The sequence below is a fragment of the Apteryx mantelli genome, chromosome 17, assembly GCF_036417845.1.
Source record: "Apteryx mantelli isolate bAptMan1 chromosome 17, bAptMan1.hap1, whole genome shotgun sequence".
NCBI lineage: Eukaryota > Metazoa > Chordata > Aves > Apterygiformes > Apterygidae > Apteryx > Apteryx mantelli.
The window spans coordinates 3,915,360-3,932,088 of record NC_089994.1 but is presented as its reverse complement, the minus strand read 5'-3'; the positions used below and the strand labels follow the sequence as shown (position 1 = coordinate 3,932,088).

At 45.1% G+C, this 16,729-nt stretch overlaps 1 protein-coding gene across 1 annotated transcript; it reads left to right on the top strand.

Moving 5' to 3' along the window:
• The first annotated feature begins 99 nt into the window (after positions 1-99).
• On the top strand, positions 100-15,655 carry LRRC74B (leucine rich repeat containing 74B). Its single transcript, XM_067306967.1, has 9 exons — positions 100-180; positions 472-614; positions 1,589-1,721; positions 3,521-3,727; positions 5,797-5,906; positions 9,371-9,486; positions 11,920-11,998; positions 13,420-13,515; positions 14,749-15,655. Exons 1-9 carry the CDS (start codon positions 138-140, stop codon positions 14,881-14,883), a joined length of 1,062 nt encoding a protein of 353 aa, XP_067163068.1. The 5' UTR covers positions 100-137; the 3' UTR covers positions 14,884-15,655.
• Positions 15,656-16,729: the final 1,074 nt, after the last annotated feature.

Below are 16,729 nucleotides of genomic sequence, written 5' to 3'. Positions count from 1 at the left end.
TCCGCGGCTCTGCGGCGGCGGGCAGCGGGCGGGCCGTGCCCAGCGCCGTCCTCCCTCCTCTCCTCTCCTCTCCTCTCCTCGCCCCGCCCCGCCGCGGCGGCCGTCGCCAGGGCAGCAGCGCCGCGGCAGCGCGGGCCATGGCGGCGGCCGGCGGCAGCGGCGCGGACACGGAGAGCGACGGTGCGGCGCTGAGGGGGCGGCGGGCCGGGGCCGGTCCTGGGGGCGCCGCCTAGGCCCGCTGGCTGGGGCTGGCCCAGGACCAGGCCCGGCCTCGGAGGGGGCTGGCGGGGGGTCGCCAGGGAGGCGCCGGCCGTGTCCCGCCGCTGCTCGGTGCCTCCGTGGCCCCTCTGAAGGGCGGCCCGGGGAGGCTTCAGCCCTCTCGCCTTCCCCCGAGCTGCTCGAGGCTCTGGGCGGCCTGGCTCAGGCTCGAACCCTCAGTCAGATGTTTTCACCCGCTCTTTTCGCCTGCAGACGAGAGGGAACCGGAAGGCCCCCCGGGCGAGAGCTGGTACCTGGCCGCTTGCCAGCGGTACGGCGCGACCCCCATCTCCCACGTCCTGCGCCACATGGCGGGCCCGGAGCTCACTGTGAGGCACCGCGGCCTGGGCCCGCAGGTGAGGGGGCGCAGGCACCGCTCTGCCCCGGCCCTCGCCCCGCGGCGGGCGCGAGGAGCTCCTAGGACGAGCCCCTAGTCAGCTGCGCGGATGGCTGCTGCCAGCAGTTACTGTCACAGCACCCACATCACGCCACTGCTGCAGCTTGGCTGCGGCGGCTCGCCAAGCCCAGGGACCGGCGTGAGCATCCTGACTTAATCATTTCTAGTCCCATCCGTGATAGCTGCTTTTTGTTTCCATGGTGTGTTGGAAATGTGTCATTCGGACCATCAAATGCCACAGCCTTTAATACTTATTTTCAATGATCAATCTTCTTGTTCTGTTAAGCATTTTATACCTGGAGTAGTTCTCTGAGGTCCCTTCCTGTTCATTTTTCCTGTGCCTGATATCTAGGGCCCTAGAAAATAATTTGATTTTGCAGTATCTGTTGAGTAATGACAATGTCATTGCGGTTTTACTGTTTATTTCTAAATATTTTATCAAATCAAGAATTTCCATTGGCAAAGACCAGTGTATTGACTCAATACAAGTGTATTAAATTTAGAGGTCAGGAGTCAAAGCAGCCTGAAGTAAACTAAAGGAGCACTTTAGTTGTACTCATAGGTTGCCAGGTAGAAATGATGCCCAGAGAGGTACACCTTCAGACACAATGGACCAGAAGCGTTTCTTCTTCTTCTGCATCAGAAATATTGACAAAGGGAGTATTTTTCATTGTTTTTTATGGAAGAAGAAATTAGTTCTTTAATAACTTAAATTAAAGTAAAACCTCTTGAACTTTAACCGTATTCAGTGTTTGCTTTTCCAGTCTATGGAATGAGTTTGTAAAGGTGGTCTTTTTGCAAGATACTGCTGATTGCTTTATGACATCCCCTTGAACCTTGCTAAGCTAAGGAGAGCTTAAACAGAAGCATTTAGAAGAGCTCTGTGAATGCAATGAAACTCTGAATGATCCGTTGTGGTTTTCTGTGTTGCAGTGTGCCAAAGCTTTAGCTCTTTACTTGATGGTGAATACTTCCATCATCAAGTTAAACCTGAGTGATAACTGGCTTCAGGGAGAAGGAGCAGCTGCAATTGCAGAGATGCTAAAAGAAAACTGCTACATTTCAGGTTGGTATTATAAACCATCTATCTTTCTCAGTAGAAGCTTTACTGTAGAGGAGAAAATTGTTCTGGCTTCTTTGTGGAATTAAGCAACTCCACTGTCACAGTGACTTTGCTTATGTGAAAAGGATAAGAGGATTGGGATGCTGTGAGCAGCAAATGTTTAAAATTGTGCTGTCCCACTGACCTTTCTCCATCTGTGTTCATTGCCTTTGCTTTTGTGAAGTTATGATTTCACTAACTACAGTTAGCCAAATCCTGTTATTTCTGCCAAGCCAATGGAGACTCGGAAGAAAGAGCAGGAATCTGCTTTGGTTTGGGGATCAAAAACATCCACCTGAAACTTAAGACTATTCAGAGGGTACTGTTGATAATGGATAAAGCTTTGTAAGTTGAATTTGCAGGACTGGCATCTAGGAAAACTGGGCTTCTAAATTGGATGGGGTGGAACTGAACCCCATCTCGAGTGAATCAGCAAGCATCTGCTCTAGAGGCAGCACTTGTCTGCTATTCCCAAGGACATTTCGCATGTCTAATATTTCTGTAGTAATTTGGGAACAGAAGCAGAGCGGTGATTCCTGATATTTAAGTCTCAGGCAGTGTTGGGTCTAGAGACCATGGTTTTAGTCCCTGCATTTCCAGTGTAAGTATTTCCAACTTTCATAACTTAAGTAGCAACTCCTAGCTATACATGGGCTGTTCATCTGGGTTGTGGATCACACATGGCATGGGAAGAGAGGGACCCACACTGGCTCTGCAGAGCTGATGTGCAGCAAGGACTGTTAACTGAGATACTATTTTCTGTGCTAGCTCACACCCGCTAGCAGCTGCACTAAGAAGCCCTGCCAGATCTGAGGTCATTACATACAGAGACAGTTCAGGAGTCTCTGTGCTGTGTTTCTGTGGAGAGTGTGGAGCAGAGATCCAGCATGAGTCTGTGTGGAGGCCCTGTCATGTCTCTGTGTTGTGTCTTCCGGTACTTGCATTACCCTTGTGTTTCACTGTCTGAATCTCCCAGGCCTCTGCTAGGATATAGTCAGAACTTTGCTATAAATCAAACTCTTTGGTTGCTGCACTGAAGTATATATTTTGCTCACAGAACAAGGTCAGTTTAGACAACTGAGAATAGGACTCAGCTCTCTAATATAACCAAGTCAACCCTTATCTGCTTTGCTGGAGAGTCTTTTCAGATGAGTGTCAGGTTTGATGCTATGAAACACCTGTTAACATGGGATTTCCTTATTTGTTCTCTAGTGATTGGGCTCAGTGTTTGAGGTTTACAGTTGTGTTACTTCAGTGCTGGGAAAATTCTTTCTGTATGTAGGTGGGTAGAGAGGTTCATGCTTTTATATGTGGGATCTCAGAGCCTGTTTTCACATCCATTCATGTTGTTACACTTAGCTTGGCTGTCTCTTTCTACCAGCCTACACTCTGTTTTCAAGCCATGATGAGGAACCAAGAAACCTGCAATAACTTTCCTGGGTGTATGCTGTGTCTGGAGTGGGAAGCACAGATGGACAAGAAGCATTTTTGTTTCATGTCCCATATTCTTGTGGCAGAACTTGAATGAGGGCTACATCTTAAAGACAGGCTGTGAATTCAAAAATCAAGTTCTGTTTTTTTAATTATTATTTTTTATTAAAAGAAAAAGATACTACGTTAGGCCAGTTTCACCATGCTTATTTTGTGAGCCTGGAAGTGCTTCTGCCATTGCAGCATAGAAGTCAGACACCTCCCTTGGCTAAATGATTGAATGATTTGATGACCTGACAATGTGTTGTGTTTTTTTTGTTTTCCTTTCCCAGCTGTTGATTTATCTGACAACAAATTAGGAGTTGAAGGAGCCAAGGCCTTTTCAGCTATGCTTCTAGAAAATACTACAATTGTATCCCTTCAGCTCTCAGGAAATGAATTTGATGACCATGCAGCTAAGTACTTAGCAGATGCCCTCAAAGCAAACAATAAAGTGGAAATTCTGGATCTGAGTTACAACATGCTTGGTGACAAAGCGGGTAAGGTGCTGTTTGTATACCCTGCATAAAGAAAGGGGCTCTGCAGAACTTAGCAAGGCAGCTTAAAGAGCTGCATTAGTGCTCTGCTTGCTTCAGACCTTTGCAGAGCAGGGATGGTTAATACTTTCAGTTTCCCGAAAAGTATTTTTGGGTGTTTGTAGACAAAACCAGTGTCAGCTGCAATGATTCGTCTCCTGCATCTTTGCTCTCATTCTTCTCTTACAGCATTCAAGCTTTACCTCTTCTATTTCTTTTCCCCTTTTCTTCCTACTTCCCAAGTTCTGATGCTCTTTCTTACACTAAACTATCATTTCCTTTTTTCTTTGTGATTATTTCAGTCCCACTTTCACAAATGTGTAAAATGCTTAACATGATCAGAAAAAATAGCAGGAGTGAGTTTGCCCAACAGTCCTAGTCTAGCATCCTGTAGCTGAGAGGTGATTACAGATGCCAAGGGAAGGAAGTAAGAGTAGAGCAAGCAGGCAGGCATACTTCTCTAAACTCTGTCACCTCTGACAATTTGTGGTTTGGAGATTTCCTTTGTCTAATAGTTTTGACTATTTCTTTTCCATGTGCTTTTTGGTCTCCAGTGAACATGCCCCTCCCTCGACCTAATTAATGCATATAGCTCCTTTTCTTTGGCTCCTGATTTTTAAGCATGATTAATCATAATTACAATATCCTTGCATTTGCAGTGTTCCTGTGATGCTCTGCAATCCAGTTATTGCTTTCTAGGCCTTAGTCTGTACTGGTTTTGCCAAGCTCACTTGTGCTGGGCTGAAATCACCCATCCTTTCTTCCTTAACAGTCCACTTGTGCCAGACATTCCTTATGTTGTCATTGCTTTTCACCCTTTATGTTCATCTGCTTTTTGCACCTTGCTGGCACGTGCTTCATTTTCTCTTTCTGTGGCTGTCCATGGGTAATCCCAGCCATGTGTTCTGCTACTATCTTTAGGCTGAAGGTTCACAAATCTTCTCCCTATTCTTGCTCTCATCCTACAGCTATGCTCCAAATCCCTCCACCTCCAATATGGTTTGTAATGAATCCACACTCCAAAAGGTCATACTGAATTTCTTCTCTCCTGTGCCATATCCCATGCCTCCTGGCAGATTTACATTCTTCCTCTTCAAACCTGGCTGTGTCTTTCATGAAAAATCCACCATCTTCTCCCCATCCACTGCTTTCCAACCATTAATCATCACACATTTCAACTGCTATAGCCTCCTCCTTGAAGATCCTCCCTGTCTCCAGTAGGTTTCTCTAGCTCACAAGAGAAGAAACAACCATAATCCTCATCTCTTCTGGCCACTGGGAAGACACCAGGTCCTTCATTTGGCTCCTTCCCAGTTTTGTTCTGAATGTTTTCTTGTTATTACCTTTGAAGGCTGCAAAGGCTGCTTTTCTCTCCATCCTCCAGCAGGCCTCCTGCTGACCTCCTGCTGCCTTTACAGTCAAACTACTCTTCTCTGTCTTCTGGTCTCCAAGTGTGGCCATGGCTTCTTCTACTCCTGTGCTTATTGGCTTACCTCATTTCCTTCCATTGGAAATTTAGAGGATATTTCCCGAGAAAACCTTTTCAGATTTCATAATGGCACAGTAGCTTTTGGAGTAGCCTTTGGCTTCTCTACCATGAGCACACCTAAGCTGGCTGAAGGCCAAAGCTCAGGAAGAGTAAAAGACTGTAGGAAGCTACCTGTTGCTTGTTGTCAACCTTCAAACTCGCATTGGGCCAGAGAATGAGCCTGTGCAGACAGCTCTTCAGGCAGGAGCAGCAAGCCCCGGTTTCATTCTGTGATTATTGGATTTTCTCTCCCTCTTTGCTACATTTGCTCTCTGTGGTCAGAGGACACATATACTTTATTTTCTGGCAGTTTCTGCTTTCTGTGTATGATGAAGGAGATATAAAAGAAAATTTTATATATATATATATATATATTTATATATTTAATTGCTTGCCTAGAGGTAATGCAGAGAATTGCAGAAAAATACCTAAACTAAGCTGAGCTTCCAGCTTTGCAGAGCAGCTAACCCTTTTAAACTGTTTTGCTTTGTGTATTTCTCTTAAGGTGAAGTTCTTGGAATGGCAATAGCAGAAAACATGGGATTAAAGGAACTTAAAATCAGCTGGAACCATTTCTGTAGCCAAGGGGCAGCTGCTTTAGCCAAAGGCTTGGGGGTAGGAAAGATTTTACTCCTGTTTCTAAATTCTGAAAACTCACATGAAGCTCGATCTGTTTGAATGGGCATGGATGTCATGATGTGCTGTTTGCCTTAAGTGGTTGCCTGTCTGCCAGCCTTTTATGATCTGGGAGCATATGCACCTTGGAACTAAGGGAGTAAAGATGTGAATATGTTTTCATTTCTCTATTTCTAGTTCTTTCCCTGTATAGATCTAAATTACTATAATGAATGTTTTAAATTGTTTCATTTCACTTCTGATTCAGAATGTTGTTTTGTATTCCATATACAGCTTTCACTCTACTAATGATTGTAGTTTCCCATTAAAATATAATTTTTCTGGCTTTTTAGGCTGAAAGGGGCCATTAAAGTAATCTAATTTCATCTTTTGTATAATGCAAATCACACATGTCATCCAAGGACTTGTGCAGCAAACTCACAATTGCTTTTTGGACTGTAGCAGGTTTCTTACAGACCTACAGCTTCTAAGTGACTGTGTCCTGTCTGAAATGCCCCTTTCGGGAGGAAGGAATATGGTCTTTATAATCAAGATTTTGATGGCAGTTCCAGATGCTAAGAACATTCTCTATTTCAACCTGTCCAGATTTTAACTTTTGGAAATCTACCTTTCAGTTCTCAAATGTTCAGGGGGTTGTTTCGCACTAATGTTTCCTGGAGCCTCAAGGCAAACTTGGCAAGGGAAACTGGCAGAAAGTAAAAATGAAGACTATTCAGGTTTCAAAAGAGACGCTCTTGTTCCTGTATGGAAAAGGGATGATACTGTATTAATTCAGCTGCAACAAAAACAAGTCCCAAATCCGTAGACTGATTTTTTTTCTCTACATCATCTCAGTTAGTTCTGGAAGCTAATAAGCTCCACACCCTCACTTTCTTCTTGATGGCTGCATCTTTTTTTACTCAAGCTCCTTACTCCGCTACCCTCTGCCCTAATGCAGCTCCTATCACTTACCGATCCATCTGTGTGTGTTCCAGGATTCATTCCACCAGGATTTTGGGTTGCACCCCTTCACCATGTTCTCAAGAACACACTTCTGTGGTCTTTACCTTGCCATCTCCATTTCCTCACCCTTCCCAATGCATCCTGGGAAGTGGCCTTGCACTGGCCATATCCAAAGGAATCTGTTGCTTGGAAAGCTCAAACTTAAATGTTGAGCACAAGAAGAAGGGTCCTTTTTTCCCCACTCTACAAAAACAGAATTAGATGCACAATATTTTTTAAAGTAACCCTAGAATGGAAGTGGAAGTTAGCGAGGACAGATCCTCCCTGAGAAGATGTCTGATGAAAACTGGTTTGTCTTGTGCTGAGACTGAAATTACACTTACTACCAGCCTTTCACCCAGAAGCTTTTGCAAGATTGTCAAAGCTGTCCGTGAAGGAGATCTTCCCTAGTTATACCCTCAGCAGAGTCCCAGAACTCCTCAGTTAGAAGATAACTGCTAGGCAATCTAGAGGTACTCAGTGTTTGGCCTCTTTTCACCCATTAAAATTCACTTTAGATCCCTGTGTGCTGAGACAGTGCATTTGAAAGCTCCGTGCTCCTAGACGTGAAGTTCTCCAGTGCATCAGAAGCCTTTTGTCAGCATTAACTTGCAACCCAATCCAAGACCCACTGAAGGGAGTAGGGGGAAAAAACTGTGGCTCTCCTGAAGCCTTGGCAATTCTTGCTGTTTAGCTGGTGAAGGGCAGGCTGTTCAAGAGCCTACTAAAGCAGCTGAATTCAAGAAGGTGATACTAAATCGCACTGCCTACTGTCTGGGAGAAAACAGTCCCAGTGCCTGATGTAGGTGTCTCTGCCACTTGAGCTGCCCTTGGTGCTCAGGCAGACAGAAACCAGGTTGTTTCAAAGCCAGTTGAAAATGTCTCTCATAGAATTGTGGAGGAGGTGAGGCTCCATCTGCAGCCATCTCTTCCACTGCTGCATCCCCTCTCACACTGCTTTGAGTGACCACATTTTATAGCTTATACAAAACCTAATCCTGCATTCTTCTTACAGTCTGATAAACAGCATCTTGCAAATTGGTTGAGGCAAGAAGCCAGTAATAAAAAGGTGAGCCCCCCAGGACTTTATTTTGCTTTATTCTGCCAGAGATATATTACCTGCTACCTTTATTTTTTTATTACATTAGAAATCTTATGTCTTGCCTCCCCAGTTCTTCTGGAGAGCTCCTTGGAGAGGAGAATAAGATTAGCATTTTGAGAAAATAATGCTAAACAAGTGTAAAACTGAGCTCTTCTTCCAGGCCTTGATCATCTACAGCAAGTTATGTGTTCAAGTTTTAGGGAGAGTGAGTAGTTTCTGGCTCAAGCTCCCACCCAGAGATCTGAAAAAAATTAAACTAAACTGTCTGGTCACTGAGAAAATGTTGCTCACCAGTAACTGGAGAGTCAGTTTGCCTAACGAACAGGAAGAAATGCTCTCCTGTAGGCCACGTTTGCCTGTCTTACATAAATGATTAGAAATATTTCTTCATCTGACTATTCAGATCTGTGGATGTTTTTATTAAGCTTCTGACTGTATGAAATAATCTTTGTCTCTTTCCCTTTGAAAAGTAGGTATTCTGGACAGCTGAAGTAAACCACAACTCCTGTCTCAGTACAGCACTTGGAAAATCTTTGTGACTTCTTTTTTGTGTTATTGTCATGACTTTTTGGGTCACAGTCCTGACTATTAAACACAGGCATCTGAGATGGGGAGCAGCAACTCTGAGTTGGAATCTCTTGCTTTTTTCCCTTCTCTTGCCTGGCTCTGTGCTCGGGGTGGTTAAACACAATCAACTCCAAATCCTCAAAGCAGTCAGCAAGACTGTAATCTTCTCCTTTGTTTTTCCTGTTGTGGGACTAGAGCTCACCATGTCATTGAAGCTCCCAGGAAAGGCAGTCCCTTTTGGTGTGTCTGTGCTGTTGTGTTACCTCTGCACTCCAGCTTCTAATAAGCCCAGATTCCCTCACTGTCCACAGTGCCTAGCTCTCTGTTCAAGCCTGAAAAGAGCTTTTTGAGCAGGAAATTCAGGCATAGGTTGGGAAAAGGGCTCAAACCACAACAATATCTTTGCACATAGCAAGGGCGTACACGGCTCCAACCAGTTACTGCAGGACAATTCAAGCCCATGGGGAGACACAGATAAGAAAAACAGTGTGGATGTAGACTCAGACTCAGCAGGTTAGATCACATCCTTCAGGATCTTCAGCGGGCCCTTGGGGTGAGCTGCCAATGAAGGGCTAATTCTTTCTCAGTCCATGGGTCCTAGCACTACCACATCTCTGTTTGCATGAGCTCCAGCAGCTGTCGATCCTATATGCCAAGGTCTTCACAGGCCTGTGAAATAGCAGCCCAGCTGGAACGAAATGGATTTTTCACCTAGTCTGCAGAAAGGATGTTTCTTCAATGTTGTACCAAATGACAGGGAGATTTCCGGTCATGTGTTTGTGTCACTGTACAGGCAAACATATACCTCAAAGTGCTGGATGTCTCCTACAATGGCTTTGACAACAGTGGAGCAGCTGCCTTGGGGGAAGCCCTTAAAACCAACAATGTGCTGGAAGAGCTCAACATAGGGTGAGTCAGGCTCTGATCCCACTGCATGTTTTCTCCCATTTCATAGTGAGATCAAACATGGTGGGCAAAGCCCCCAGCAACCATTTATATCTCCTGTCCGCACAGAGTGGTGGGTGCATAATGCATAGAGGGAATGCCATAAAATACCAGTGCTGCTGGTCTCGTCTTGAATCCCAGTTCCTCTCCTTAAAATTGGAGTGCAATAAAATCTTTTGATCCTTATTACTTTCTGCCATTCCCCTGATTACATATTTCAGTTCTGTGTTGTCCTTGCAGTCTAAAAGAAGTGCTGGTATAGAAGAGTTTGCGACCAATGAAAAAAGATGGGATCAAAGAACAAAGTTGCCAAAATTTGCAACAATAAGTTGAGAAGGAAATGCTGGAAGTGATTGAAGGGCCTGGTGAGAGGATGATCAGTTATGAGAAACAAAGTTGCTAGAACCTCCAGAAATGAGATTTTAGAATATGAGAGAAAACTATCATCTGTGTTTGGAGCAAGAACTGGACCATTGCCTCTGTTCAAAACATGGTCTACAGGCAGGCAGGCTGGGAACTGAATAGCAACAAGGGAAGCATGGTAGTTGAGAAACAGATCTCAACAAGCTTGTAGTGATGAATATGGCAGATGACAGCTATCTCAGCAAAAAAAAAAAATCAGAAAAGCTGGCAGATATGGTAGTTATAAAAGTCATGGAACAAGCTTGTTTTAGAATAGTGCCTCTATGGCGAAAATTAATGGAACTAGAAATGGTTTGGAGTGATCAGAGCATGGGTAGACTGGCAAGAAGGGTGAAGCAGGATAAACTGTGCACAGTATAAAATCCTGCAATCAGTCAATAGCTATCATTTTGCCAGAGCATAAGGTTAGCAGGTACTTCCAGGCTCCTGGAAAGCAAAGAATGTCTGAATTAGTGAGCCAGGAGTGAATTGGCCTCCCTCATGAAACTGAAATGTTTATGGTAATGTGCAGACAGTGCATCTGGGCTCTGTGTGTCCTGCAAGCTGTTCTGCACAGGCAGGTGCCTAGTGGTGTTAGCATGAGGTTGTGCTTGTACAGTAAGTGCCCCAGAGAGGTCGGGTCTGCTTAGCATGAACACCTGCAGGCTCCTCAGTCTTTGCAGGTTTATATCAGCTTTCAGCACTAGAGAAACTAATTAGCTCTTAGACACTGTTTAGATTTGTGGCAAACTCCCACCAGAACTGGTGGTGCAGTAGTGCAGAAGAATATGCTTGGGGTAAATAGAACCTAAACACGAGCCATCCATAGCTGTGCTGTGCTGGGACACTGCCTTGGAAAGCTTGTATGCTGTAGGATGTGGGAGTTGTGAATGACCATGTGTTGCTCACATTTGTCTTCCAGATGAGATTGAAAGCAGTGGCCATAGGTATTTGTGGGCACTTAAGATCGTCCTGTGAGAGGAAAGGAGTGGACCTTCCCTGGGAGATGTGTTCTGCTAGGTTGTGTGATAAAAAGCTCATCTCCAGGCACACTGAGGAGCACAGAGGCACAATAGCAGGCTGAGGGAATCCCAATAATCCAGTCAGAGAAATGAACACCCCACCCCAGCTCTTCCCAGGGCTGTGAAAGGAGAGCAATTGGCCCCATGTGCCAGGGTTGTCACCCATCCCAGTGAGTCAAGAGGAAAGGCTCTCTAGATCACCTTTCAGACTGAGAGGTGTTCCTGCATAAGGGTATGGGACACATTATGGGATGCAGGAAAAGAGCATTTCAGGATTAAAACTTACTATGGGATGTTTAGAAGAGGAACCAATGGTGGGGAAAGGGAAGAATCAAGGTGGTTTGGGGAGGAACAATGTGGGAAAATAAAGTTATAAAGCGATAAGGCATGTAAACGGGTTGCTGGGGAGACTGAGGGCCAGCTACTGGATATACTGCATGTCTAAGCCCAGCTACTAGAGGGATCCACATTGTATATATGTGTGTATTTCCCAGCAACAGACCTTCATCCTGATCAGCCAGAGAGGGGAACAGGATGAGGCTGTTGGTGCTCTCTGTGTTGGTGTGAGTGCTGCATGTTCTTGTCTATGTTGATCTGTGTGCTTGGCTGTGTGTATATGTACAGATGTGTTGCATATGTGTGTTTGTTTTTGTGCCTACTGGGAATATATGCTTAGCCTTGCTACTGGTTAGACCTGGGCTCATGGAGCTGCAGCAGCCTTGCCTCTCTTAGGCTACCAGATTTGGCAACCCCTAACAGGTTTCCACATCCCAAATACAATTGTTTAGTTGGAAGGAACTGTCCTAAATTTCCTCTGGATGTAACAGTTTTTCAATGTTGGGTGAGACAGGAAGTTGCCTATCCTCTGCCTGAGCAATTTATGCAATCAGTGTCTTTTTAAGTATCAGTCTGGCTGTGTGAATATAGAAAACCTGCAGTTTAGTGTATAAGCTGTACTTTTATCTGTTTTTAGCAATAATCGCATTTCAGTGGAAGGAGCTCTGCGCTTTGCACTAGGCCTGAAAGAAAACAAGACTCTGAAAAACCTAAACGTGAGTAACTTTCCAAGGAAGGTATTGGAACCTCTTATGCATATTTAAATATCACTGATACACATCTTGTCCTGGCTTGGAACCTCTAAGAGCAAATCCAGAGCAAGATCAGGGAGCTACTTGCCCCAGCCTGTCTCCTCCTATGCTTCCCTAGTTGCAGTATGCTCTCATTAAGACAGAGCACTTGCACAGTTTTGTCTGTGAATATAGATTTCTGTGTCCCTGCCACTGTATGGACCGCAGCCTGTCCTGCCATTTCTTTCAGCATGGATAGCATCCTTTTTCTGCAGCAACAATGTGCACCTAGGCATGGTAGGAGGCACTGTGATGGCCATTTGAGGGTTCTTGGCCTACTACTCTACTTCTTTCCCTTTTTCTGCTGTTCAAATAGCTCTGAGGGAGCGTTGGCTCATGGCCAGTCATCTTCCCAGAGATTTGTTGGCCACCGAGCTAACCCCTACATATGTCGTCCTACTGTTCCTGGCACTTGAGATAAACCCAGCTGGTATGTCACCCATGGGGGACCACTGGTACCACCAAGGAGAGGATCATACAAAAAAGCTTGGAGTCCCAGTCAGCTTCCATGTTGTTTGCTCTTCTTCCGTTTTGCCCAATGGGACCTGCATGCCTGCAGTGTCTGTTGCATGATTCTGCTTGTGTAAAATGTGATGTCAGAGTTTGGGATCAAAGTCACTTAGTAGATGCATGCAAGGAGAGCTAGGGATGACATATGAAAGGAGAAAAGGAGTAGGTGATAGGATCTGAGGAACTCCCTTGAAAGAGGGTGTGGGAGAGAATTTAAAGGCCCAAGTTGCTGAACTGAAGGTGGACAAGATGGTTCTGATAAGAACATGCAATTACCTCGTGCAGTACAGGTCACCCAGATTCCCTGCATGTGTGTTGTGGCCTGGAGATCTTCCTGATTCGGGATGGCCAAACTGTGGCTTTTGAGCCATGTGCATCCTGCAGGCAGTGGAAGCCTGGCTTCTCTGTTGGGCTGTGTCTCAGGACCGGCAGCAGTGCTGTGCTGATGCAGGGGCTCCTGGACAATCCATGTCCTTGGCTGTGGCAGTGAGCAAGCTGTGGCTACCATTGCTGCATGCTTTGGGACACTGCTTCCCACTGAGCCTAGCTGCGCTGCTCGAGTGGGGACTCCTGAGGATGTCCATGTCTCCCAGCCATGAACCACTCCTACAGCCCATCCTCTCTGAGATATGCAGTTTGTGTCTTTTGGCCCTTGGTCATTAGGAGGTTTTAGCGTGTGGCTGATGGTTGGCTGCCACTTTAGGAGGATGACATTTTTCTGCTAAACAGTCCCCAGTTTGAAGAGACAAGTGCAGACTTTCATGGTGCCAAAGAAGAAATGTTAGGAAGAGGAAGACATGTCACATATTCTCCTGTTGTTTCTTTCCTGACTTCAGATGACCAGAAATCCCATGCAGAGTGAAGGCTGCTTTGGAGTCCTCAAAGCTCTACAGGCAAATTCTGACACCAGTGTAGAGATCCTGGACTTGCCAGTAAGTGTTAAACCAGAAGGAAGAGGGAAGGAAGGGAAGAGACTGAATGGGTGATATATGAATAACAAAGTGCTGCCAGAGGGATTCTGGGTGCTATCTGCTTTGAAGATGCAAATAGTTTTGGAAAAATTTCTGTCCTGTTTCTATTAGAACTGCATAGCCCTTAAGTGGCGCAAGAACTTCCACTAGAAAATCTACCCCCTTTATGAACAGTGCCAGGTCTGAGAAGGCAGCCCTTTGCCTCCAAGTAGGCATCAACAAAAGATATCTCATGTGCCCTACCAAGGGGAATCACTTCTGAAATTTGGGCCAAATAGAGGCTATGTCTCAGACCAGTAGCCAGTTAATGCCCTTGTGATCAACTAGTTAGCAACTACTTTTAATTTCTAATAAAAGAAGACAGTTACTTAGTTGTTTATTGAGGAGGGATTTGTCTTGCCTAACTCATCTACAATGTAAGCAACTACATCTGAGGTAATTACATAAGATCTATTCATAAAAGATGGAGATTTAGTCGATATATAAGGCACAACTAGCACAACTAAGTGTAGAGATCAGCTTTAGGATGGGGAGAACTGTACCTTGACTCTGCTGACTGTATTGACTATATATCACCAAGGACTACACAAGGAGTCTGTGGTGATGAACTCAGAGGAGACAGTTTCGCTTCAGTCACCTGCATTTAATCAGATGAATCTTGTCCTTCCTGACGCTTTGCTAGGACCAATTCAAATGTCAGCCTTAAAGAGAGACTGGATGATCCCTGAAGTGTTGAGCCTTCCCCTGTAATTCAGTGTCTGTCCACTTTACCTCCTTCTTTCTAGCTGTTGTAACTTCTCCTCCTGTAGACCATTCTTCTGAGCTTACTGTCCATTCTGGTATTGTCCTGGCTTTCTCTCTGGGGGTTTTCTTGGGACAGGGTATTTTCCACCTTTATTCACTTCAGCTCCGTGAAAACCCATATCTTGCTTTGATTCATGTGCTACTTTTACATTGTTCTTCATCATCTTGTCTCTTCTGTTTCTTCTCCTGGGAGTAGGACACTGCTGTTTATTGAATCTTGTTCCTACTGGTAATGTGGCATTGTTCACTAATAGCCCCAGATTTCACAAGCTTGTGTCAGAAATTTTGTATTTGGGTTGGGAGAGCTCAGAATATGTCGTGATAAATTTTGTCTGAAGGAAGGTAAATCATACCATATGCTTGCTCACCTGTAGTGGTTTTCCCCTCTAGGACATCCCTGTGAACAAAGAGTTTGCAGACCTGTGTGATGCTGTGAAAATACTTTACCCAAATCTTCTTATCAGACATGGCGGAAACACAATGTTGCAGAGAAAACGTCAGTCGAAGGTTGAGCTTCAGGCTTAGCCCAGAGTGGCAGCCAATTCCCAGAATGGCTTAGCAAGAATCTCTTCAGGGTGGCTTCTTCTGTGCCTCTGCATAACAACCTACTACTACTGACCAAGCCCTTGACATGGGGACACCTTGGGGCAGTGCCAAGGGCAGGATCTCTAGAAATACTGGCTGTTTCATCATTGCTGTCAATTAGAAGTTTTTCTTTCTATTCACTTTAAGATTTCTGCAATGACCAGCACTCAATCTCTTTTGGGAGGTGCAGGAGCATCCCTGTGGATGAGAGGCCCGTGTAACTGCCTCCTTTTTGATCATCAGCTTTGTGTGTAGGGACATTTGTCTGAAAGGGCTGGGGGTGGCTGGAACACCATGTGCAGCGGCTGCCACTGGTAGTTGATGGTGCTTGAACAACTATGGTAGAGTCGATGCAGCTGGAGATTGCACTTACACAGGAAGCAAAGTCCTGTCCAGAGATGTGCTGTGAACATATGCTTCCTGCCTTAGACTTGTTGACTTATTAGACAGTCAGGATTGCCTTTGCACAGTTGGCTTGTCACATGGCACTGGTGACTTGTTCTCAGCTGCTTCCTACCAGAATTCCTTAGCCTTATGTGGAGGCCATGCTCTCCATGATGGAGCCCCTTCCCAAAAACGTGGTTGGCATTCTTATTTCCTGAATGTGCACTCCAGCTTTCTTCAATGTTACGTTGGATGGATGCTACAAGCTTCCTGGAAATGGGACAGTGGTAACTCAATATCCTTGGTATTTGGCCATGCTTCTTGGAGGTGGGGGGGGTTGGGGGGGAGGCTGAGAGATCGTGATCCCTCCCAAGGGATTCTTTGGGGGGGGGTTGGGAGCCTGAGGAGGGAGATGGGAGTCACAGCTGTGCAGCTGTGCTCTGAGCAGTGTATCTTAACTCTTCCTCTCTTGGCATCCATGTGAAGAGGTTATTCTTGCAGCTGTTTCTGCCAGGCTAGGAGAGGAGCTGAGAATGGTCAAACGAAACTGGTGGTGTCCGGCTTGGGCTGGAGGCTCCAGCTGCTCTGTCCTGAACCAGAGGGCAGCAAACCCCAGCAATGTTGGAGTGCCACCGTAACGTAGTTGAGAGTGTGAAGAAATTTCTTTTCTTTCATTTCCTGAAGGTTTGCAGGAATTTTCTTAATATTTTATATGCAAACTCTGCTGGTAAAGTGTATGCAATAATCTTCTTTTTTAATCAATCTGTGGCTCAAACTGGACAAGCCTGGTCTGTCACCTCATGTGCCAATGTGCACTGGGTTTGATTTTCTCTTTAGCTAACACTGCTGGCAGAGGCTGGAGAGATCCAGGCAGTGTTCTCCTGGAAACCAATGACGACACCTCTCTGAGGAGGCAGCTCACTAAGGGAAGGACCAAAATTCAAGACTGCTTCTGCCAGTCTCCTTCCAGGTGGTTGGTGGCCTGTACTTTGCTTTATACTTTTTTCCTAGAGCACAACCATTACAATCATCCTCTTCACTTTTGTGTTTCATTTAGCTAATGAATGTGCCTACAAGTGGAACTTCACTTAGCATCAGTTTTCAGCAAATGATGAGGTTTAACTTTTTTATCTGAAAATAATTCTATGCAATCATGATTTGCCAAACAGAATCTGACCTGTAATTGTGCAAATTATCTTACCTTTATATATCTAATAAATAATTTCTGTGCTTCGAACTCATATCCCTTTGTTCACACCATTCTGAAAAGTTCCTTACATGTTATATGTTCTGTAAATATTGATTATTTTCAGGATTTTCAAAACCATCCTGACTCCCTCTCAATCTCTAGGTGAAAAATTCATGTGTTAACACAGAAGCTTTAACAGGCCTGGATTTAAAT